This window comes from Hippichthys cyanospilos, chromosome 21 (genome assembly GCF_059441005.1).
Source record: "Hippichthys cyanospilos isolate Australia breed blue-spotted pipefish chromosome 21, RoL_Hcya_1.0, whole genome shotgun sequence".
Classification (NCBI taxonomy): Eukaryota; Metazoa; Chordata; class Actinopteri; order Syngnathiformes; family Syngnathidae; genus Hippichthys; species Hippichthys cyanospilos.
In genome coordinates, this window is record NC_142389.1 from 1,904,987 (window position 1) to 1,929,606 (window position 24,620).

General features: G+C 50.4%; 1 protein-coding gene across 1 annotated transcript in view; it reads right to left on the bottom strand.

The window, feature by feature from the left end:
- Window positions 1–2,059: 2,059 nt before the first annotated feature.
- The window catches only part of pleca (plectin a), a 63,624-nt gene continuing 41,063 nt past the window's right edge, over window positions 2,060–24,620 (bottom strand). Inside the window, exons 15-42 of the mRNA XM_088405533.1 lie at window positions 24,096–24,262; window positions 22,730–22,845; window positions 22,553–22,659; window positions 21,691–21,810; window positions 21,507–21,602; window positions 20,704–20,831; window positions 20,218–20,311; window positions 19,666–19,820; window positions 19,096–19,462; window positions 18,946–19,023; window positions 18,695–18,856; window positions 18,365–18,469; window positions 18,194–18,289; window positions 17,605–17,730; window positions 17,377–17,529; window positions 17,027–17,181; window positions 16,832–16,958; window positions 16,555–16,738; window positions 16,379–16,399; window positions 15,776–15,933; window positions 15,526–15,704; window positions 15,318–15,456; window positions 14,884–15,240; window positions 14,208–14,291; window positions 14,041–14,145; window positions 13,860–13,958; window positions 9,612–12,959; window positions 2,060–9,537 (exon numbers count right to left, since the gene is read on the bottom strand). Of these exons, the coding sequence (XP_088261659.1) occupies window positions 3,352–9,537; window positions 9,612–12,959; window positions 13,860–13,958; window positions 14,041–14,145; window positions 14,208–14,291; window positions 14,884–15,240; window positions 15,318–15,456; window positions 15,526–15,704; window positions 15,776–15,933; window positions 16,379–16,399; window positions 16,555–16,738; window positions 16,832–16,958; window positions 17,027–17,181; window positions 17,377–17,529; window positions 17,605–17,730; window positions 18,194–18,289; window positions 18,365–18,469; window positions 18,695–18,856; window positions 18,946–19,023; window positions 19,096–19,462; window positions 19,666–19,820; window positions 20,218–20,311; window positions 20,704–20,831; window positions 21,507–21,602; window positions 21,691–21,810; window positions 22,553–22,659; window positions 22,730–22,845; window positions 24,096–24,262 (13,212 nt within the window). The 3' untranslated portion in view covers window positions 2,060–3,351. The remainder of the gene's footprint in view (window positions 9,538–9,611; window positions 12,960–13,859; window positions 13,959–14,040; window positions 14,146–14,207; window positions 14,292–14,883; window positions 15,241–15,317; window positions 15,457–15,525; window positions 15,705–15,775; window positions 15,934–16,378; window positions 16,400–16,554; window positions 16,739–16,831; window positions 16,959–17,026; window positions 17,182–17,376; window positions 17,530–17,604; window positions 17,731–18,193; window positions 18,290–18,364; window positions 18,470–18,694; window positions 18,857–18,945; window positions 19,024–19,095; window positions 19,463–19,665; window positions 19,821–20,217; window positions 20,312–20,703; window positions 20,832–21,506; window positions 21,603–21,690; window positions 21,811–22,552; window positions 22,660–22,729; window positions 22,846–24,095; window positions 24,263–24,620) is intronic.

A 24,620-nucleotide genomic window follows, 5' to 3' on the forward strand; every position in this document is an offset into this window, starting at 1 on the left:
TGACTTTAAAGTGACAATTCTGACCTCTTAAAACTTCTGAGAAAGTCAGAATTCTGTCTGAGATTTCAAGTGTAAATTCTGAGTTTAAAGTGAGAATTCTGACTTCTTCAGACTTCTGAGAAAGTCAGAATTCCGACAGAGATTTCAAGAGTAAATTCTGAGTTTAAAGTGAGAATTCTGACTTCTTCAGACTTCTGAGAAAGTCAGAATTCCGACAGATTTCAAGAGTAAATTCTGACTTTAAAGTGAGAATTCTGACTTCTTCAGACTTCTGAGAAAGTCAGAATTCCGACAGAGATTTCAAGAGTAAATTCTGAGTTTAAAGTGAGAATTCTGACTTCTTCAGACTTCTGAGAAAGTCAGAATTCCGACAGATTTCAAGAGTAAATTCTGACTTTAAAGTGAGAATTCTGACTTCTTCAGACTTCTGAGAGTCAGAATTCCAACTGAGATTTCAAGAGTAAATTCTGACTTTAAAGTGAGAAATCTGACTTCTTCAGACTTCTGAGAAAATCAAGAGTTCTGAGATTTCAAGAGTAAATTCTGACTTCAAAGTGACAATTCAGACTTCTGAGAAAGTCAGAATTCCGTCTGAGATTTCAAGAGTAAATTCTGACTTTAAAGTGAGAATTCTGACTTGAAAAGTCACTTGAAAAGTTTACTTTACTTGAAAAGTAAATTCTGACACTTAAAGTGAGAGTTCTGAAAATAAATTCAGAATTCAGACGGCGAATTTTGACCAGATGGCTGAATTCATTAGGAATCATTAATGTGTTCAGTTTTCCAAGTTTTCCTTAAAAAAAAAAAAGACTTCTGCCATTATCTTCGGAGTGTGAGCATATTTGAAGATTCCTCCCCACTGGCAACCTTCCCCGGCCAGGAATGTTGGCCGCGGCGTTGCCATTGTCCACGGCTGACGGCGCCGCACCCACTTGACAAGTCTGTTTGACATCAAGCCTGAAATCTTTGCGCTTTGTTTTCCCGACCCAGCCTTTTTAATCCCGCTTCTGTTTGCACGCGAAAACCGCAAGAAAGCGCAAACGCTTACCCACTGACTCACTTATCAAAACAGTCGGCGTTGGCCCCCGTGCGCCGTTGCAACACCAGGAGCTTCGAGCGCACGCCGTCATGGCATTCCCCCCCTCGAATCAACGGCCAATCACGGACGCGCCCATTTTCGGAGGAAAAACAGCCCGCCCGACAGAGTTATTCGCTTTGCTTATCGGCGCTTGTCAAAACATCTGGAGCGAAAAGGGCCCAACGCGCCTGAGAGACGAGGATTTGTTGGGCGTCGTTTGAAATTGTCGGCGGTTGTTTTTGGCGCTCGTTTTTCTACGCAGGCGCTTAAAATAAAAAGACTTGATGATTGACAAGTCTTACGGATGTAAGCGTTCACCAATATAGAGAACTAAGTTGTGGTTCTGGAGATGGGTGCCCAAGTCCAGTCCTCGGGAGGACCTTTTTCTCCCTGTTTTCCATGTTACCCATTCAAATGAGCGGCTCATCAGCAAGCTTTGCAGAATCCTGATAAAGCATCATTTGAGTCAGGCTTCGCAGAGGAGGGTTGCGTGGAAAACAGACCGGGCAGTGGTTCTGAGTTCTAGATCTTTATTTCGCAAATCTGCCTTTCAAAATCTTTCAAGTCAGTTCCAGTTCTTTTAGATTGGGATTGATGCAGACCCAGATTCGAACCCCTAACCTTTTGGTCGCTGTGCCGAGATCAGTACGAAAAACGCAACAAAACCGAGCAGATTTTTTGTGTGTTTGTTTTAGCAAGGTTACCAATTTTGCCTCTGTTGCATAGGTGTCCAACTCCAGTCCTGGAGGGGCGGTATCCTGCAGGTTTTACGATTTTCTCTCGTCAACACACCTGATTAAAATGATTAGCTCATTAGCTCCGATGAGCTCGGGTGTGTTTAGGGGAGAAAACCGGAAAAGCTGCAGGATACCGGCCCTTCAGGACTGGAGTACGACACCTGTGGTGGGGACGATATCGAGTGCAGTCAAACGCCCGTCAAAATGTTTTCCCTCGCGAAAAAAAATGGTCCCAGTCGCAAAGTGTTTTATGTCCTTGTTTATTTACATAGCGTTTACATCGCGTCACAACTCACTTCCTTGTCCTTTTTTGAATTATAAATACACCACGCGTTAAAATATATCCTTCAAACCCCTTTGGTGCATCATCATCATCATCATAATAACACAACAAAAGATTTCAAGGGTACAGCCCAATTCATATTTGAATATTTTTTTTTTTCCGAAATGTTAGTAAATCATGCAACTCAGAAATATAGTGTGTAGGAAAATAAAAGGATATAGGCTAGATAATTCGGCTTTGTTTTACAAAGGAGCTTTAACATCAAAAAATACAAACGCTGAGGCCGGCGGGGAAAAAAATAAGCGGAGGAACTAAATGGAATCTGTTAATGGCTTCCAGCAGTGGCGCGTATACAGTACATACAGTCACGTCGATATTAACATTCGGGAGCGCTTATTGTGGATATAAACCTGATCGGGTTCTGCTCCTTCGGTCATGCAAGCGTCCAAACCTCGGCACCGTCTTGATCATTCGCAGCAGCCGTCCCAAACGCCTTGACGTGTTTGTGTTGTTTTTTTTTGCAGGCACTTTAAGGGTTTCTAACATGGGGTGAGCTCTGGGTTAGTCGCGAGTGACTTTTTGCATAAATTCCAGCTACAGTGAAAGTCCAGGTGAAGTTCTCTGGAAGACGCGGAGTACGAGGGGGAAGGTATCTAAAAAGGAGAACACGAGACGTCAGGAAAAGCCGGCAAGACGTTGCTGAACTATTGTGTCCTCACGTACAGGTCGGGGAGTCTGGAGAAGCAGCGACTTCTTGGGTTCCTTTGGTGTTAAGAGTCTACAAAGTCCGATCGGTGTGTTGGTGGTCTTCCGGTGGGAATGTGCTCACTGTAAGTCCAGGTTTTGGGAGAGACGTCGAGAGGGGTCCAGCCGGAGATCGGCGGGTGTGCGGTACAATAGATGGAGGACAAAGGTCTTGAAGCTTAGCGTTGAGAGACATTCTTGCCCAGATTCCCGATTCTGCTCTGCAGTGGCCTTTAGCTTCCCATGTATTCATTTTTTAAAACGTTGGACATTCAGAAGGCTCGACAAAACGCAGATCAAAGAATATGTTCTTTCTGTTGTAGTGTTACACTAAAAGATACTCCAAAATAGAATGAAATGTACACAGGTCAATGAAGGAGATGAGATAAACGAAGTCTAAGTTGCGTAAGATTAAATATCTAAAACCGTGCGAGAACCACGTGCAGAGCAGAATGTGTGGCCTAGAGTCCACCGACATTTAGGGATCTGGGCGACTTCATCGTCGATCCTCAATATCGGCGGCTGTAACTCGGCGAGCTGTACGAGGAGGAGGAGGAGGAGAAGGTGGTGGTGAAACTGGACCCGGTTGCGTCAAAGCTTCCTCTCCTGGAGCCGGATCTGGAACCGGTTCTGGAGCCCGAGCGCGAGCCGGTAGCCGAACCTGAACCGCTGATGCTGTAGGGGCTGTAGAGGCCTTTGCTGGACTGGGAGGACGCCTCCAGAAGTCTGAGGCCGGTACCCTCCTCAATCATGCTTCTGTCCAACGCGTCCTTGTAGGAGATCTTGAGTTTGGTTTTGGGGCAAGTGAGGTACTTTGAATGCGTGTTGACGTCACGGAGCTTCTGCGCAGTTCGAGCATCCAGGGTGCCCTTCTTTAAGGCTTCGTCCAGCGAGACTCTGTTGGTGACGTCCGGTTCGATTAAACCACCGGTAAGATATTGGACTTCCAGGAAGCGTTGTCCGGCCTCGTAGTACAACCAGCCTTTCTTAAGGGCTTGGGCCGCTGACATTTTGGTTTTGGTTCGAGGGTCTTCGAATCCATTGCAAGCCTTCTGGGCGAGGCTGATGCGGTCCACCATGATTTTGTCTACGAGCCCTTTGTTTACCGCGTCCGCGACGGAGAACTTTTCGCCGGTGTTTGGGTCGATGATTCCGCCGGTGCAAGCCTGAGCTTCCAGCAGTCTCTGACCGGTTATGTTGTCCACCAGGTTTCTGTGAATGGCCTCAGTGACGGACACCTTCTCAAGCGTTTCCGTGTCCAAGATTCCAGCTACGGGACCGCTTTCCTCCGTGGGGTCATTCCACACTACAGGCGGTGTTTTTATGCTGGGCATTGGACTCGAGGAGTAAGAGGAAGTGGATCCAAACGAGGAGGACCGTGATCTGGCGCCACTGGAATTTCCGGATAGCATGTCTGCAAACTCCGTGATCGATAGATTCCCAGAGCGGTACTGCTCCAGGGCCGACTTCTCGATCAGGCCGCTGGAAATGGCATCGTCGATGTCGTACTGCCGCCCGGACCTCCTGTCGATGATCTTGGATTTTACAACTCCGTCAGATGAGGTGCTGGTAATTTCTTCCCATTCGCACTCTTGCTCCGCTAGCTCCAAATAGGTCTGGTGGTCGATGAGTCCTTTCTGGTAGGCTTCGTACACAGACATCTCCTTGCCCGTTTCGGGATCGACGATAACTACTCTGCGTTTGCGCACGGATGACTTGGAGGACGTCTTCCTTTCCCGTTTCTTCTCCTTCAGCAACAGGAGAGCGAGCCCGGTTTGAGGGTCGGTCATGCATCGCTCCATGAGCTGGAGGTAAGTGAGGTTTTCTTCCGTGTTGGGGTCAAAGAAGCCCTTTGTGTCATCAGACGGGTCGGTGAGGATTTGGTTCATCTCCTCGTCAAAGAGGCCACGTTCGTATGCCGCTTCCACCGGCAAGCGATGGCTCTCCTGCGGGTCAATGATTCCGCCCGTCGCAATCTGAGCCTCTAGCAGGCGGATGCCGTGGTCTTTCAAGATCAAGTCCTTCTTCATGGCCTGGAACAGTGAGATGACCTTGCCGGAATAGGGATCCCTGTAGCCTGTGACGGCCCGCTCGGCTGACAGCAGTTTGTCTTTGAACTCCGGACCCACGACGCCCATCTTAACAGCTTCGTTGACATTCAGTTTCAGATTTTTTATGGGGTCGATCACGTAGCCCGTCGCAGCCTGGGCTTCAAGAAGCTCAAAGGCAGTTCCCGGTCTGATCATGTTCTTCTTCATGGCTTGGTAGATGGACAAGCGGTCTTTGGTGGACTCTACAAAGACGCCGGCAATGCAGCTGACGCCTTCAAGGTACTTCTTCAGGTCCCTGCTGACCTCCTCCACGCTGATAGTGCCCTGAGTGAGTTCGTTGTACATCTTTTGGTCAATAATCTGAGATCGAAGCAGCTCGTCCACCGTGATTTGCTTCCTCAGACCCTTGAAGAGAAGTCTCCTATCTGCTAGGGACAGCAGCTTGAGTCCGCTCTCTTTGTCCAGCCGACATCTTTTCAGTAGCTGTGCATAGGACGTGTTCTCGTCCGTCGTGGGGTCGGTGTAGCCTTGCACATCGGCGGAGGGTTCAGATATTCTGTCCAGTGTCTCTTTGTTAATGTACCCGCGCTGCATGGCAACGTCCGCGGGCAGGCGGAAGTAGTATTCGGGATCCATTAACCCCCCGGTGGCGTTTTGGGCCTCCAGAAGTCTCAAAGCGTAGTCCTCGGGAACCAGCTCTTTCTTCATTGCCTGGAAGAGAGATATGACTTTCCCGGTATAGGGATCCTTGTAGCCTGTCACGGCTCTCTCCGCAGACAGAAGTTTGTCGTGAAGTTCGGGCCCCACCAGCCCCTTGCGCACCGCTTCGTCCACCGTGAGAAGTTCGTCTTTCACCGGATCGATAATGAAGCCGGTCGCCGCTTGGGCCTCCAGGAGCGTCAGGGCGACTTCAGGCTTAATCTTCCCGTTCTTCATGGCTTGATAGATGCCGACCTTGCTGGGAACGTCCGACATTATCCCGGCTATGCAGCCGGTTCCGAAGAGGTACTGTTTGACTGATGGCATCGCCATGATCTCACTGATGGTCATTTTCTCTTGCTTCAAGAGATTGTAAGTCTGCAGGTCAATAATCCGGGCACTGTAAAGCTCTTCGATCGTGATCCTCCTTCTGATGATGTCGCACGACAGGCCCTGTTCGGCCTTCTCGGCCTCCCTCTGCTCAATGATTTCAATGATAATGACGAGCATCCTGTCCTTGGTGATTTTCCCCGAGCGATACTGCTCCATGAGGCGCCGTCTCTCCTCCTCGGGAAGCATATTCGAGTTGACGATTTCCCAGACGGTCATGCTCTTGCCCTCAAAGCTCTTGTGCGGGATCTCGATCGGGGTGTTGGACAGCTCCGCTCGGGCCTGCTCCTCGGTGTACTCGTAGGACTTCTCGGCAGGAGGAGCAACTTCGGCTTTTGACAGCGGCAGGTAGCACAGACCGGAGTTGGGATCTTTGACGCATTTCTCCAGAAGCTGTTTGTATGTCACGCTTTCCTTGGTATTGGGGTCGGTGAAGCACCGGACGTCACCCGAGGGCTCGTTTAAAGATTTGGCCATTTGTTTACTTAGAAAGCCACGCTGGACAGCGACGTCGGCGGGAACGCGATGGCTCCCGACCGGATCGATTACGCCCCCGGTGCTCAGCTGGGCCTCCAGGAGAGGAATGGCGTGCTCGCGCAGCACCAGCTCTTTCTTCAAAGCTTGGAACAGCGAAATCTTATTGCCCGTGTATGGATCTTTGTAACCCGTCACCGCTTTTTCGGCAGAGAGAAGTTTCTCATGAAGCTCCGGGCCAACAGTTCCGGCCTTGACGGCGTCATCCACAGAATATTTCATATTTTTGACAGGGTCCGTTACGGAACCGGTTCCGGCTTGGGCCTCGAGCAGTGCGAGGGCAGTGGTCGGCTGCAGGATGTTATTTTTCATAGCTTGATATATGCTCAGCTTTTCATTTGTTCCTTCCATTGTGATGCCGTCTATGCGGTCTATGCCTTGCAGATACCTCCTGACTTTCTGGTCCTTACTCACTTCCTGAGGAGTCTTGGTGCCCTGTTGGAGCTGATCAAAAGTCGCCTTGTCAATGATGTTGGCATCCATCAACGCGCTAGCGGGAACTGGTTCCCTAAGACCTTCAAAACAGAATTTTTCTTTCTCCTGAGCCTCTTTTTCCTCCACGATGGTCATCACAACCTTGATCAACTTTTCTATTGTCACGTGGCCCATTCGGTACTGGCGAATCAGTTCGATCCTTTTCTCCTCCGTGATGTACTCGGAGGTGATGATTTCCCAGATTGTGACCTTTCTGCCTTTGAACGGTCCATAGTCCAGCTCCATGGTGCTCTGGTTCAACACCTCTTTGGTTTTGGCCTCTGTAATCTGCTGATCCTCTTTGGGCTTTGGAGCTTTCTTCGAGAGGGGGAGCAGGGGAAGTCCGGTTTCATTGTCCGAGATGCACTTCTTCATCAACTGCGCATAGGTGGCATACTCCTGCGTGTTGGGATCGTGGAAGAGCTTGGTCTCGTCGTCGGTCTTGCCCAAGGTCTTGCCGGTTTCCTCATCTAAGTATCCTCGTTTGCAGGCAATCTCGTGCGGGACCCGGTAGCTTTTAACCGGGTCAATAATTCCGCCTGTGGAGAGTTGTGCTTCCAACAGGCGGATGCCATGGTCCCTCTTGATGAGACCTTTATTCATGGCTTCAAACAGGGACACCTTCTTGCCAGAGTAAGGATCTTTGTAGCCACTGACTGCTCGCTCTGCGGATAGCAGTCGCTCGTGGAGTTCTGGGCCCACCAAGCCCGACTTGACAGCTTCATCGACCGGCACCCGCTCATTTTTGACGGGATCGATTATGAAGCCGGTAGCCGCTTGAGCCTCCAGATAATTAATGGCTGTCTCGGGCGAGAGTAGCTCTTTCTTCATAGCTTGATAGAAGGGCATTTTCTCCTTGGTCGGTTCATTGAACAGTCCGGCTATGCTCGGCGTTCCTCGGAGCGCTTTCTTCACGGGATCCATCTCGGAGATCTCTTTGATTGTGATTTTGCCGTTGCTTAGCTTGTTGAATACGTCTTTGCTAATGACCTTTGACTCCAGAAGTTCACCGGCTGGCACGAGAGCCCTGAGGCCATTCAAGGCATTTTCATTGCTCTTCTCCTTGTCCTCCACCACGGTGATGACGATTTTGATGATCTTCTCCACCGTGATCTTGCCCGTCTTGTACTGGCGGATTAGATCTCGTCGCTGGTCTTCAGTGAAATACTCGGAGTTGATGACTTCCCAAATGGTGACCGTCTTTCCTTTGAACCTGCCGAAAGGCACGTCCACGCTGGACTTGCTGAACACTTCTTTCATCTCGGCGTCTGTGTAGGTCCTCTCGCTCTGGGCGGCTTTTTCCGTCACCGGTAGGATCATCGAGCCCGACCCCGCGTCTTTGGTGCATTTATCGAGCAGCTGCTTGTAGGTGAGAGCCTCTTGCGTGCTTGGTTCCGCAAACAACTTGTGGTCCGGCATTTGCTTATTCATTTCGGCGTCAAACTGCCCCTGCTTGTAGGCCGTCTGCAGCGGGACTCGGTGGCTGTTGATGGGGTCGATGATGCCGCCGGTTGCAAGCTGCACATCCAGGAACCTGGTGGCCTGCTCCTTCTCGATCAGACCTTTGCTCATGGCCTCGTAAAGGGAGATTTTGTCTCCCGTGTACGGGTCTTTAAAGCCGGTGGCGGCTCGCTCAGCGGATAGCATTTTGTCATGGAGCTCGGGGCCGATCAACCGCTCTTTCACAGCCTCGTCCACAGAGAGGAGTTTGTTCTTAACAGGATCCACGAGGTAGCCGGAAGCCGCCTGAGCTTCCAGCAGCATGGCGGCGGCGTTGGGTGTGATCTTGTTGTCTTTCATGGCCTGATAGATGCTGACTTTCTCCTTCGTCGGAGTCAAGATGCCACCGATGCAGCTCTGACCTTTGAGGCACGAATGGATCTTCTCTGTCTTGGCGAGGTCTGCCACTGAAACTTTGCCCTTCTTCAATTTGTCCAATTCTTTTTTGGTCAGGACGCCCATGTCATGAAGTCTCTCGGCAGGAACTTTCTCTCTTATGCCATCAAAAGCCCAAGGTGAGTCCTTCTTCTCCCCATCGACTTCGGAGCCGTTGAAGACTTTCTTTGTCGTGACTGACACCGTGGCAGAGACCAGCTGTTCCTCGACGTCCTTCTCCGTCTGGACCTCAATTTCTTTTCTTTTAGATGCACTTTCTTTGGACGCTATCTCCAGATTGTTGAGTTTTTCCCTCAGCTTTTTGTTCTCTTCTCCCAACACTTTTTCTTGCTCGTTCCTATTCTTTTCAAGCACCTCCATTTCCTTTTGCTTCTTCTTCATCTCTGCCTCAGCTTCTTTCTGCTTCTTCAAGGCGTCATCCATGACAGCCTGTAACTTGTTCCTCTCATCCTCCATCAGCTTTTGCTGACGTTCCTGCTCTTCTTTGAGAGCCTTGGCCCGGCTCACTTCGTCCTTGAACTGTTTTTCAAGCTTCTTTTTCTCGTCTTCCACCTCCGTCTCTCTTTTCAACAGCAGCTCCTTCTCAGTGAGGAACGTCTTTTGAAGAATGGCCTTCTGTTGCTCAATTTCTTCTTGTTGGGCAAGGGCCATCTAGAACGCAAGAAAGGAACCAGTAAAAACACAGTCTACAGTCTACAATACGTTGATTGTATTTGTTACATTACCTCTTTGGATTTTTTGTGAAGCTCCTCAGCCTCTTTTTTCAGTTTCTCCCTCTCTTTTTCCAGGTCGGCGATGGCTTTCTTGAGGTCGTCGGCCTCTCGAGTGCTCTGCAGGCGCTGAGTCTCCAGTTTTTGCACAACAGTCTCTGTGGCTTTCTGCTGCGAATCCTCCAGACGAGCTTTGGCCTCATCCGCCTGCTTCTTGAGCTTCTTGGCCTCCTCCTGCGCTTTAGCCTGAGCGTCGCTGAGTTCTTTCACCTTCAGTTTCAGCTTCTCCGCCTCGGCCGAGACCTCCTGCTTCCTCTTTCGCTCGGCCTCCAGGGATTTCTGGAAGCCTTCGGTCTCCTGGTCCAGCCGCTGCTGGATCTGCTGTTTGTCCTCCAGGAGCTTCTTGGCCGCCTCCTGCGCCTTTTCCTTCTGCCTCTGGAGGTCCTCGGCCTCTGCTTTCAACTTGGTGGCCTCCTGGATGGCCTGCATTTTCTCCTTGAGCATTTTCTCGGCGAGCGCCCTCTGTTCGGCCAAGTCAGACTCGGCGGTCTTCCTGAGTTTGGCGGCTTCTTCGGCCTCCGCGCTGAGGCGGGCCGCTTCCTCGGCCAGGACTTTCATCCTCTCGGCTTCGTCCGCGAGCAGCTTCTTTGCGTTGTCTTTGTCTTTTTGCATGAGACGCTTGTTTTCGCTCTCGATTTTGATTTTAAGCTTCAGGAGCTCCTCCATCTGAATCCTGACTTTGGAAAGTTCGTCCTCCACCTGCGCTTTCTGCTTGACGGCGTCATTGACCTCGCCTTTCACTCGCCGGAGCTCCTCGTCCAGAACGGCCTTCTGCTTGTCGGTTTCATCCAGCTGGAGTTTGATGGTTGACAGTTCCTTCTCTACCTGGGACTTCTGCTTCAGCGCCTGCTCGGCCTCCTTTTTGTGCTTGTTCATTTGGGCGTCGGCCTGCTGCTTTTGTTTCAGAGCGGCGGCCTCGGCCTCGGCTCGCTTGGCGGCCTCCTTTTCTGCCTCTTTCCTCAGTTTCTCCGCATCCGTCTGAGCTTTGGCCTGCTTGGCGGCTTCATCCTCGGCAGCTTTCCGCTGCTTCTCGGCCTCCTCGGCTTTCTGGCGGAGAAGCGCCGCCTCTTTCTCGGCTTTCTCTTTGGCCTTTTCGGCTTCTCGCGCCAGTTTTCTGGCGTTCTCAAACTCCTCCTTGAGCTTCTCCTGCGCCAGGTCGCCCTCTTTGTTCTTGCTGAGGACATCTTGAGCCTTTTGTTCGGCGGCGCTGCACTTCTGCGCGGCCTCCTTGGCCAGGATCACCTGCTGCTCGGCGTCCTTCTCCGCCTTCTCCCGCTGCTTGTTAGCGTCCGCCGCCTTCTTTTTCAGACGCTCTACCTCCTCCTGAGCGGCCTTGCATTGGCGCGCCGCCTCTTCCTCCGCCGCCGCGATCTTCTTAACCGTCTCCTCGGCATCCTTTCGCTTCTTCTCCTCGTCGGCGGCGAGCCGCTTCAACGTCTCCGCCTCCTTCTCGGCTTTAAGCTTGCTCTTCTGCGTGTCGTCCGCGATCTTTTTCAGCTTCTTTAATTCGTTCTCTAAATCCGATTTCTCCTTTGCGGCCTTTTCAAAGTTGATCCTGATGATGTGGATCTCCTCCTCCACCACTTTCCTTTGTCTGAGGGTTTCCTCAATGATGGTTTTCTGTCGTTCCAATTCGGTGTTGGACGAGCTCTGCAGATGCTGCATTTTTTCAGCGATGTCTTGTTTGTGCTGGGCTGCCTGATCCTCCAGCAGTTTCCTCTGGTAGGCTTCATCCTCGGCTTGTCTCTTCAGCCTTTCGTTCTCGGCCTCCTTGGCTTTCAGCGCGATCTCGGCTTCCGTCTTCAGGCGCGTGGCCTCGTTGATGGCGGCCAGTTTCTCCTTGAGGATTTTCTCGGCTTCGGCCCGCTGCCTGGCCGCCTCCTCCTCGGCGAGCTGCCTCTGCTTCTTGGCCTCCTCGGCCACGGACCGCAGCCTGGCCGCTTCGTCGGCGAGCCGCTTCATTTTTAGGACCTCCGACTCGAGAAGCTGCTTGGTCTTTTCCGTGGTGGACATGGTCTCTTTCTCGGCTTTCGTCTTCATCTGCAGAAGGGCGTCCATTTCGCTTCGGACCTTGGCCAGCTCTTCCTCCAACTTCTTTCTCTGGTTTTCAGCGGCGTTGACTTCATTCTTGAGACGCTGGAGCTCGTTGTCCAGGAGGCTCCTCTGTTGTTCGGCGTGTTCAAAGTCGGCCTTTAAACGGATGCATTCTTGCTCGGCCGTTAGCTTCTGCCGAGCGATCTGCTCGGCAAAAGTCCTTTGTTTGTCCAGTTCTTTCTCGGCGTTCTCCTTCTGTTTGAGGGCAGCCTCCTCGGCCTTCGCTTTTTTCTTGGCGTCGCGCTCGGCCTCCAGTTTCTGCCTCTCCGCTTCCTCCTGGGCCTGGCTCTTCCTCTGAGCCTCCTCCTCAGCTTGCAACCTCAAGCGGAGAGCCTCGTTGGCCTTCTGCCTCCACGTCTCCAGCTCCTTCTCTGCCTGTTCCCGAGCTCTGTCGGCCTCCTCCTGCTGTTTGCGGAGCTTCTCGGCTTCCTCCTGCAACTGGAGCACGGTGCCCTGCTCTTTCTTAAGGGACTCCTCAAGCTTGGTGGCCCTTTCGTTGAAGGATTTGGAGGTGCTCTGCAGCTGGGCGGCGGCACTCTTCTGCGCCACCTCTTCGACCACCTTGACCTGCCGGAGTTTCTCCTCCTCCGCCTGTTTCATGCGGCGCTCGGCCTCCTCCGCTTGCATCTTGAACTTCTGCAGGTCGTCCAGGGCCTTCTGCTTCTGTTTGGAGGCCTCTCTCTCCGCCTCGGCTTTGCGCTTCAGCTCGTCTTCCGCGTTCTTCTTTTTCTGAGTCTCCTCGGCCACCTGCTTGCGAAGCCTCTCGGCCTCCTCCTGAGCAGCTTTGCGCAGCTTCTCGGCGTCGGCGGCTCGGTCGCGAAGCTGCTGAAGCTCCCCGTCGGCCGCGCCCTTCTGCTTGACGGTCGTCTCCAGCTGGAGTCGGATGATGCGGATCTCCTCCTCGATTCTGGTCCGGCTTGTCAGGGCCTCCTCCAACTGAACGTTCTTCGTCTTGATCTCCTGCTCGGACAGACTCTTGAGCTGTTGCAGCTCCTGCTGGATGTTCTGCTTCTGCTTCTCGGCGTCCACGGCGACGTCTTGCCGCTTCCCGGCCTCCTCTTTCATCTTCAGTTTGAGAGCCTGGGCCTCTTGTTCGGCCTTGGCCACGGACTGAGCGTGAGCCTCTGCCAGCTGCCTCTGTTTGTCCAGCTCGGCCTGGATCTCAGCCAGCCTCTTGCGCTCCGCTTCTTTCAGCTTCTCGGACGCTTTCTGCATCAGTGAAACATCGGTGGAGGGATTAGACGATTGCTTGAAAACGTACAAAAATGCGCTTGTTTCCATGCACTTTAAGGGCTTCATATTTATGTATTCTGAATGATAAATTTGTTGGTTTTCTAATATGTGTAGAAATGTTCAATTTCATTTCATGGAAGACTTTTTTTTTTTTAAATAAAATCAATAAATGTGTTGTTAAGTAGGACTAACATCCATTGATGAATTTTGAGAGGCAAAGGCAAATGATACTAAACTTTACAAAACATGATTGAAATCCACCAGGAGAAAATGAAAGGATTGCCCTTGTTTTACATTGAACTAGACAAATGATTGCAGCGACATGATTGACAGCTGAAAGGAAGGTTTAGCGTTCAAATCGACTCGGCAGAATTAAACGAGTGGGCTTGAACCACTCGATCTTAAACAACCCGTCAGCTCAATTTAGCGTTCTAATCCTGAACCTTCCCCTCCGGCGTTGAAAAGATAAATACCTGCTTCATCTTTGTGGTTAACTGGCCTCTTAAGATTAGCATTCATCGTGACTAACCGCTGGCAGGCGATTCAAAAAGGAAACGAGCATGGAGAAAAAGTCATAGGAACGTTAGGGGAGTCGGAAAGCGGTCTTGGAAGCAGGCGAGTAAAGCAAAAAGCCAGAAACTGCTGAAAAAGAAGAATAAAGAATAAAAAAAGAATCAAACCTAAAATACACGGAAAAGCTGTGCGTGAGGAGTCTGCGTGACGAGTTGAGGGAACGAGAGGTGTGACGTAACACCAAAATGGAATTGATTTCTGGTCAAATGTACTTTTTTTGTGCAAAACGGATTAGTTACGGTTCATAACTGCGCCAAAAGCATAACTCAAAAGATTTATCACCCAAATAGACCGTGTAATTACCTCATCGTCCTCCAGGCGGCGACGTGCATCAGTGATGAACTTGATGTACTGGCTGACCAGCGTCAGAAGCTCGCTGTAGCGGGTTCGGAGCGTGACGTACTGCGAGGGGCGCAAAATGGGAACGGCGTCAAATGACTACGTTGCATTCAATTGGTCGACATTTTGCAGGGGGGGAACCTGCCTCTTGGATGATGTCGTCAGAGGCGCCCTCCATTTTGGGCTTCTTGAGTGGCGAGGCAGGCGGGTCCTGCAGGGCTTTGTAGGTCAGGAGTTGCAGCTCGTAATCCTACGAGGACAGACGTGAGCTTTTCGCACACAAACCGCGTACACGCGCACCCAAACACACACCTTGACGGAGTCGATGTAGTCTTTGGCATTTTTCTGGCACTTGTCGATCTTGTCCTTGTTCTTTTCGATCTCGTCCAGGAGTTTCTACATCAAGAAATGAACAATATGATGAATCAGCAATTATCGATGTAGTACAACCAGCAGAGGGAGACAAACGTTTCTCGTGTTTGAGACATGGAATTGACCACACAAAAAAATTCTGAAAAAAAAAAAAAATTCTGGAAAATTCTGATACGTATTTGGATATCCTATGGAAAATTCAATCCATTAAAAATGGGCAGTGAAAAACACAGCCACCGAATAATAACTTTGCATTTTTCAATAAACATTTTTTGTTTGACTTAAACTATGAAACAATTTCACCCACTCAAAATATTAACGTTTTAGAAAACACTCAATTCGGTTTAGGGACATAAAAGGCAGAGTAGCGATATTTGCTAGCAAAAACGGCACATTTGAGTGAGCCCGGTTTGTTAAAAAAGTGATCAGTAGGAACAGAAACTATCTGTATCAATTAATCTAATCTGAGAAGTAACCCAAGGGCTCTTGCCAAGCCTAAATCGGGCAAATGAGTGCGGCTAGCTGCCAAAGCTGTTAGCATCTACAGCTGCTCGTCGCTAACGTCGGATTGCTGGCAACAGGCGGCGTATACTACGATTTTGACGACTAACGATACCTTCTCCTCGGCGAGCTGGTCCTTCAGCGCCGCTCCGTCGCCAACGGGCAGCGCCTGGATTTCCTCCTGGCGCCGCCGGGCCTCCGCCAGCCAGCGTATGAGCCACTCGTAGCTGTCGCGGTAAGCGGCCATGCGGCGCCGGAGCAGCTCCAGCTCCTGCTTTCGGATCTCCAGCTGAGCCAGCACCGCCTGCCAGCGCTCCTGCAGGCCGGCCACCAGCTGGCGGTAGTGATCCAGCTCGGCGTCGCGCTCGCTGTGGACGCGCGTCATCTTGTCGTGGACGGCCGACGCTCGCTTGAGCTCGTCCGCCACGCGGTCGAAAACGGCCTGGTCCGCTTCGGATTCGCTTTTCATTTTCTGTCGGACGGAATCCAAGCTCGAAGGTGAAACCTTTGGAGTTTTAACAACGCGGTTGCCGAAAGTCCAACCGATACCTTTATCTGGCTCTGGTGCTTGTCCGCCTCCTTCTCCTCAGTGGGGACTCTGTGGACATCCAGCAGACGGGTCTCGTAGCTCTTCAGAGTCTCCTCTGCATCGTTGGTGTTCCTGATCACCACGTCGATGGCCTTGAGTCTAAGAAAAAGAACGTTAGCACCGGGACCAGCCGTGGAAAATGCCCGCCCCCCCATTTTCAAGCCTTACTTGTCCAGATAGATGGACGAGAGGCTGTAGACGTGGTCCATCTTCTTCTGCGTGCCGTCCAGTTCGGAGCGCAGCAAGGGGGCGGAGCTGGACGGTTGAGGCGAGGCCAGAACCTCCTCCGCTTTCTCGCTGATGGAGTTCAGTTCTTTCTTCAGGCCTTCCAGCTCAGACTGGACTTTCTGCCGGCAGGAATGAGAATTGTCAAAGCGGTCCGGGACGAGGACTCAAACACGTCTCGTGGGATTTTCACCATCTGCTCGGTGGTCTTGAGGGCGCAGGATTTGAGCGGTTCTTTGTCGGTAAACAGGCGAAGTCGCGTCACCGTTCGGTTCTCGCAGGCCTCCAGCCTCAGGCGGAGGTCCTTGAGTTTGTTCAGGTAAATCCTGCACACCGACTCGTCCTGCTCTCCTGGTGGGCGGGGAAAACCGGCGCTTAGCATCCGTCCGTCAAATCCACTTTGACTTTGGACTGGAGATAAACAGTTTGAACGGGATTAAACATGCCCTTCATTCAGGCGAAATCATGTGAGAGATTCAGTCCGTCAGTCCTCAACTGACTTCATGCGTGATTAGACGCCCCTCCGTTCAGAGGGTTGACATTCAAAGCCGTGACGAGTGCGGTTAGGAGAAAACTGAGCGGAGATGATGATGATGACGATGGGTGAGGTTGATTAGTGAATGCACGATTGGAAATGGGAAGCACGACGGTGTGCGTGGCAATCACAAGCTACGACGCTCACTGGATTTCTACACATACTGGGTCAGACAACAACACAAGAGGTGACAGCAGAAGACAACACGCTAACACCTGCCGGGTGTGACGGGTGACACTTGGATGAGCTCAGGCACCTTACCTGTCTTGGATGGCGCGTAGCCTGTAATTTGAAGCCAACAGTCAACTTATTCATCAATCGTGAACCGTGTGATTGATTGATGCCTTTTATGGTCTCAAAATAACAAAAACGTGAAGTCCAGATGCTTTGCTAACAAAAAGCAGCCCCATGGTGAGGAACTACGAAGGAACGCTCACCTTGTTCCGCGGTGGTCACCAGCATGTTGTAGTGCTGGTTGGCTTTATTGTAGCTGGACTCCACCTGCATGCGGTCCTCGGCCCCGAAGGCCTGAGAGTCCTGACTGTCCCTCAGGAAGTCCTGGTAGTGCTGCTCCAGGTTCCTCAGGGCCAGCCGGTATTCCTCCACCGTTAGGGTTTTGAACTGGCAAAGAGAAGCACCGTGAGTTTCCCTCTTGCAGCTGCGGGATCTACTTTCTGATGAATCGAAAATGAGGGCTCGGAAAGTTGCTGTTACCATGGAGATGTTCCACATCTTGATGATATGGACGTCTCTCATGAGGTACTGCCAAGACAGAAGGCTCCTCATGTCCACGAACAAGCTGTGCCACATTGTCTGCAGTTTCTGCAGGTTCCCATCCAGCCTGAGAACAAGGGACACCACGGGTCAGCGGTCATTGGGGTAGAAAGGTTGCCGCGGCGACGTGCTCACCCGGCGACGGCGTTGATGGCGTCCTTGTTGGTAGGCGGCACCAGGAAGCAGATGGATGGCACCGTTGCCTCGCTGCCGTGGCGGTTGAGCACTCGCCACTTGTACGGCTGCGAATTGTTGAGCAGGGCGCACTCGTCTCCTCGGTGGACCGTGATCTGAGACGAGACAGCGCGAGTCGTCAGCGCCATCTGCTGCCGGACGGGTGGCATTGCAGGCTGGGACATGCGCTCGAGTATAGCGTTAGTTCCAAGAAAACCTCCCTACAACTCGATCTCCACCCTCAAAAGTCTTGGTCTTCTCTCAGTACTTAATTGGGGTAAATTAAAAAAGACACCCGAGATTTTGGATACCTCCATCTGCTTGAAGTCGCAGACGGCCTGGATGGGAAGCTTGCTCTTGATGGCGGTGGCCGGGTTGCGCGGCTTCAGCTGCACCACGTTCTTGGCTCGCCGCTTCAGACCTTCCAGGTGAGTTTGGAACTCGGCCAGCTGTTCTTTCTCATCCTGGACACAGACGTAAAAAGTCAAGATGCTTCTAGTTTGAGAAGGGCGAGTGGCTTATTCAAAATATGAACGCACGGCGGCGTCCTGCAGGAGGTCCTCCAGCCTGGTGACAGTGACCGAGCGGTCGCACGTGTATTTCCTCTTCATGGTGTCCTGCATTTTCTTCAGCTTGTCCTCAGCCTCTTTTACGTCGGCGAAGAACTGCCAAGATAGAAAGTAAGTGTAGCTAGCTAGTAGGTTAGCCCACTTTTTTTTTTTTTTACAACATGTATGTTGGTAGACATGGATATTTTCTGCTGGAATTCTTTGTGAAGCAAAGACGATAGCAGCATGAACTCGCACCTACATCCCCCACAATCACAAGTTGATTGTTTACATTTCTGCCTTATGTGGCCCTAACCTTTAAGGGTAGCGATGGCTTTCTAACTAGGGCCAACCCAAATGAGTAAATGAGGAGCAGACCAGGGGTGTAACCAAAACGGTAGGAGATTGGTGAACTGCTATCCTCGCAAGTAAAAGCCCTTTTGTCTTCCTTCTTTTGTGTGGTTTATTCAAGGTTACCTGAAGGTATCAACAGCGTGAACCCGTGAAGACACAGCAGGATTCAGCAGTCAACTCATACAGCGCCATTGACGAGGATACTATATTAAGTTTTGTGACCCACCTGGAAGTAGGCGGTGTTTTCTTTCAGGTGGCTTTCGATGCAGCAGCACAGCTGGAGCATCCAACTCCACTGAGTCTGGAGGGCGGCGGTGAAGGCCTGCGAGGAGACCGGCATGTCAACATCACCGTGTTGTCACTTCAGGAGTGACTTACTGAAGTACTGAGGACTTACCTCGATGGTCTTCCTGCCGGGGTGTCCGTCTCTCAGGAGCTTGTCTCCCGTCACCTGCACGGTGCCCATCTTCTTCTCCCGCAGCTCCAGCTCCCGCATCAGACCCTGCGAATGCAACAAGAATACTTTCAGGGAACGGATATAAAATGTCAACAAAAATGCCAGGTGTTAGGGTTCGAACTAAACTTCAGGTTTATTTTTATAATGATGCACGGTCCAAGATTAGCATCCGTGTGATTTTTTTTGAAGCTTACTGATGGTGATCTTTTCCACCACAACTCATCCGGTGTTAATTATACCACCATGTTAACTTGATGTTGTCGCTCTTACTGAGTAGTTGTCCTTCTTGGCTGCCATGTTGGTGTTGCGCTCGCTCCAGTCGTAGTTGACCTCCTCCTCTTCCTTCTCGTTGAGCCACATCAGCTCCTTGGTGGCGGCCGTGACGAAAGCGTGCAGCTGCTCCAGGTGACGCAGGCGCGTCTTGGATGAGTTCTGATCGGAGGAGTGGAAGCAACACCTCTTGACGTCAAAGATCTCTTTTTTTAAATCAAATGGGTTCGCGTCTGGAGGTGCTGACTCACCAGGAGCTTCCCGTACTGCTGGTCCAGTTGGCTCAGGTAGTCTCTGTAGGCCGCCTTACTCACAGGCGAGATCTGACTCTGGGAGGCAAAAGTTCAAAGTTCAATCCCGCCCACGCGTGACGAATAACGCGTGAGGAGGAAGACGGGCACCTCGTCGGCTTTGGCCCGCTCCACCTTGGAGCGGAACTCCTCCACGGAGAGGTGCAGGCCGCGGTGACTGCCCAGGTGCGACTCGACGGCGGGCAGGTCGGCGCCCCACTCGCCCTGGTCCACGCGGCGCTGGTTCTCTTCCACCCAGCCCAGCAGGTCCTGGACGTAGCGTAGCGTCACCTCGTCCAACTCGGGGCGCACGCGGACCGGGGCCTGCTGGAGGACCTGCGAGGTGTGCACCTGGGTGCTGTGCACCTGCGTCATGGGCACCTGCACTGCGGGCGCCTGCGCCATGGTCAGGCCCGACTTGAGGCGCAGGGCGTACTCGCTGCGCAGGTTCACCAGACGCTCGTGGAGGTGGTACACTCTGGGACACAAATCACATTTTGTGAATAATCCCCACGCTGCCCCGAAACCCAGTCGATTTTTAAGCTATCATCTTGAAGATAATTAAGTGTAGGATTAGACTAAATCAAGAACTCAACTCTCATTTTATGCCGCATAAGCCCGGTTTTGTAAAAACACATCACACACGAGCAGCGCATGAGTCTTTTTTTTTTTTTTTTTTACCTGCGGTACATCTGCTCGGCCTGAAGATGGCGCCCGTCTTTAAGCGTCTGCACGTCATTGAAGAGGAAGCGGATCATGCCCTCGGCTTTTTCCAGGTCCGCCTCCACCTCAGCTGAGTGCTGGGCGGGTTTGCCTGAGTTCAGCAGCCGAACGTCCTGCCACGCAACAGCAACAGCAGCAAAATCGGGATTTTTTAAAAAATTGATTTCCAATGAGTATTGGCATTTGTTTTATTTAGTTCAGTGCATTGTTTCTTTTCTATTATGATCACGAAATTGATGTCAGTGTTTAATTGAATTACAACATTGAATTTGGACGAGTTAATCATTCTACTTTAATTTAACGATTTTATAAAAACTATTAAAAAAAAAATCTCGTTTTAATTTATTTTGTAAATGTATTAATTAAAAAAAAATACAGCATTAAAACTAGTGAAAATAAAATCTTGTTTCTTGTTTTTGATTTCATTATCAGTCTTAAATCTATAAACAAAAGGATATTTTTAAATGTTGTCTTCTTCTTCAGGATTTTTCTCGCCTTTGATGGTCTCACCGTTTGCAAGAGCGCCTCCACCTGGTTGAGCTGCTCCTCGCACACGCCCGACTCCATCTGCACCTTGCCGACGATCCTCTGGAGCCGCTCCAGCCTGCCGAGCGAGAAGAAGGTCAGAGTTCAAAGGCGGCGCAAAGACGCGCCTCGACGCCGGCGAGCGTCCGCTCACTCTGTCCTTCGGCGGAATAAAAACTTGAAATCGTATCCCTGATGCATGAAAGCCATGACGGACGCCTTGCAACGCGAGCGAGAAAAAGCATCCGAGGCGAGCGCCTGCTCGACTTGCGATTGTATGCGCGGCTTGACATCATGACCGCGTTTTTCTTAGATTATTGCCGAGCCCGCAGCGATCATGTGGTTCCTCTCGGTTCTCTTGCCAAAGTGGAAATGAATCACCCCCGGTGGTCACACTGCGCCACGCGTCTCGTGATTTTTTTTTTTTTTTTAATGAATGTTAATGCTCGTGATGAGGCGCGGGCCACTCGCCTCTCGAACTCCGTCCTCAGGAGGCGCTCACGCTCCAGGATGGCCACGTGCAGGCGACCCCATTCCTTCTCCACGTCCAGAGGGTGGTAGCCCGGCGGCACCTTGAGGTGACCCGACTGCACTGCGCCCTGACACGCAAACAAACGAGGGCAAAGGGTTTATCTCAACTCAAAGCGCTTGAATGGCCAAAGCCCTTCATTTCGTTAAAAAAAAAAAAAAAAACACCCTTGTGTAGTGTTTTGACCATTTTTGGGTCTTTTTCTTCTACGTCAGTATTTTAGCCAAGGCATGGCACACTCCTGCTGAGTGGGAGAACTCATTTTCAGATCTTGTCTCCATCTGGGTGAAATTTCAGCTCCCTAGTGTCTACTTTCAATGCTTTCCATTTGATGTGTAATGCCTTTGATGTGAAGATCAAAGGATGGGACAAAATACCACACAAGGGTTAAATTCACGCCACTCCCGCTATGCTCATTTTGGCCACCAGAGGGCAGTATAATGCACAAATAATTATCACAATTTCAGTCGTATTGTGCAGAGCATAAAGAATATATATATGTGTGAATATTTTTTGTTAAGTTTTACTACATGGCAATGTTTTGGGCCCACAAAATGCTAACCTGTTAAAATAATTCAGCTACACCCAAGAGGTGTCAAATTTAGCCCATGTCGGGCTCATTTACTGCCATTCAAAATTGGAATTATTTTCAATTTTGGACATATAGAAAACCAGACTTCAAAAGCTCTTCAAAAAGATCTAATTTCCGGGTTCCGATCATTCCAAAGTCCGTAAAGAGACTGACCTCAAAGGTCTTGAAGATGTGCTTGGAGCGGTTCTTGTCGGCCTCCTTGGCGGGGAGCTCCGTCTCCTTGAACTTGAGGAACTGACGCCAGAGAACCTGCGCCCGCCCCGAAAAACAATAAAACGACCTCGGACTTGTTTTTTTTTTTTTTTAAATGAGGTCAAAGGTCACGGGTCGCCACTACCTCGATCTCCTCGTAGCTGGTGGGGAACTTGCGCTCTTCAAAGACCAGGATGTGATGTCGCATCCACTGCAGCAGCATGGTGACCAGCTCGTAGTACTCCTGCCAGCGCAGCTCCAGTTCCTGCAACGAGCGAGTCACGGTTTTAAAGTCCCTCATTTACCACTGATGGACAAACGAAGCTTCGTGAGGCACCGGTGCTTTTTAATTCCTCGGGACGGCATGGTTGCTTCAAAATGCATTTGTTTTTATTTTTAAATCAAGAGCATCTAGAGGAGTTAAAATCAATAAGAATCGCAGGTGCTTCATGAAGCTTCATTTTTTTCCCAACACGATATAGTTTTCCGATAAATTTTTCACCATTCAAAACAATGAATATGTTTTTGAAACATTTCTTTAGCCAATTTTTTTGGGGCTAAAATATATATATTTTTTAAATGAATTGAAATTCTTTTTTTCTTTTTAACAGAACAAAATTTATTTTTTTTTAGATCCAGTAAAAAAACTAGTTCTAACTAAAAAAATAAATAAATAAAAAAGGAACATTTTGGAGTTGAAATCGCAACATCTTTTTTTACCTTTTTATCCAAATAAAAAATTATTTAGGTCATTTCAAAGAAAACCATCTACAGGAGTCAAAAAAATAACACAGATGCTTCATGAAGCTTCATTTTCTCTTTATGTGAGGCGTGGCAGGAAGCATGCGCCCTCTAGAGGCCAGGCTAAGCGTAGCTTTGCCTATATTGCCTCATGAGTAAACTGGATTTGGTAATATTTTTTTTTCTGCGTCATTAATAATTTCTTTGGTCTAACCTTGCAGATGAAATGAAAGAGTTGTTTGTAAAAGCGACTTTCCCGGACTCACGTTAGCCTTGACGCCGTCCTGAACGTCGGGCACCCTGGGCATGGCGTCGTACAGCGACGACACGTACGTGATGATGGATTTCTCGTCGGGATGCGGCACGTCCACATCTGCGAGCGAGGGTTAGCGTTACGAGCGTCGGCATTTGATTGGGGGCGTTTGAGCGGCGCCGCCGCTCGCCTTCGGGGTCCAGCAGTCTGGTGACGCCCAACTCGCGCTCGGCCACGCTGAAGGCCTGCTCCAGGTTCTGCTGGTTGGTCTGGCGCCCCACTTTGGCCATGTCGATGAGGTTGGGCCTGCGGACGCGCGCGGCGGGAAGGTGACTTCAAATAATATGAACTCATTCAATCCCAAAGACGTATTTTGACGTTTTTTAAGAGTTGAATCATTCAATGCCAGGTATATATTTGTTTGGGTCTAAAAAAATGGCTTGTATTAACGCGAATACGTTTTTTTTTGTTTTGTTTTTGCTTCCGTAAATATTTGCAATGGAGGTCCTTGGAAAATGTGCTATCTAAAAGGGGTCCCTGAAGTTTGAGAACCCCTGCTATAAGAGACGCAGCCCTGCCGTAGCTGCGGGCCAGCGCCATACGAGCCAGGACACGAGCGCTAATACCGCACGAGCTTCGCATTCCCAAATTGGACGCGATAAGCGTCCACGTCAGCTAGCATGCAGCCACAAGCACGAAAAAAAAAAAAAAAAATCCCAGAGTACATGTGCCGGGTCCAGTCCTGCTCCTGGTAGCAGGCGCGCCTGTAGGACAGCCTGTCCCTGCTCACGTGAAGATAGTCCGACCGCAGGTCCTGCTCCTGTGAGGCGGCGCCCTCTTGTGGCTCATCTTTGCTTTCGGGGCGCCTCCTGGAGCGCAATTTTCTCCTCAGTTTCAACATGACGCCGGGGAAAGTCCGCGGATCCCCGTCGACACTCGATTCCTGAGGATCGTCTCCAGATCCGATGGGCGTACCGCAGGTGATGTAATACCAACCAGAACCATGCCAAATCCAGACTCCACCCGAATAAACTCAGTAGGCGGACCTTACATTCGGTCTAGTACCGGTAGATTAGCATGACTGGTTGCATAAAAAAAAAAAAAAAAAGCCTGAAGAACCCACGGCCTAAAATGCAGGGAGTCGGCCATTTTGGTTAGAATCTAAGGCTAAGTCCAAGAGACTCATTTGGACCAGCTCCTGGATCACCGGGAAGTAAAATTCAGAATTTTGGTGGAATTGTGCATAATGACTGGATGCGCTAAAAAATATACAGGAAGTCGGCCATTTTGGTTAAAATGGTCAATTGCAAAACTGAAATGACCCCTTGCCAACCAATATTATAATTGGGATCAACACAAAACTCGGTGGGACCATCGATTATAATAAGATGCACAAAAAAGTCTCAAGAACACGTGGACTAAAATGTACAGGAAGTCGGCCATCTTGGTTACAAGCAAAGGCCAATTTCAAGGCTGGTGGAAACCCAAGCAATGGAGTCCAAACGGGACGTGGCGAATAAAACCCTTGAGGAGTTTTGGTACGTAGCGCCTCTGACCTGTGTTTGTGTATGATGGCGTTGAATAGCTTGCCGTCCCTCCAGTTGTTGGTGAAGTTGTCGCAGCGCAGCCCCTGGTAGCCCTCCACCATCCTCTGCGACCACAGCAGCAGGCGCTCCTTGGCCGTCATGTCGTCCGACTGGCCGTTCACCTGGATGTCCGAGATCTAAGGGGCGGGGCAAAAGCGCTTGATTGACGGTGCCTAACGGCGCCACCCGAAAGGAGCGTCCGACTTTCCCCGCTCGACCGAACCACGAAAGCGATTCTTTCCGGACTTCCACGTGAAGTTTACAAAATTCACCAGGAATGAGTCACAAATGCAACTTTCCAATGAATAAACTATAATTAAAGTCAATGAGGGCTGCTGGAAAGGAATGCTGGTGAGTTTTTTTTTTCCCTTAATGCCTCCAAGGGCAAATGAATCACGCAAATGTTAAAATGTAAATGTAGCGGTGAAATCCAGCAAAGTCGATTGTGTGTTTGCTTAAGTTGACGCGCCACAAGGGCGGAGTTTACAAAAAAAA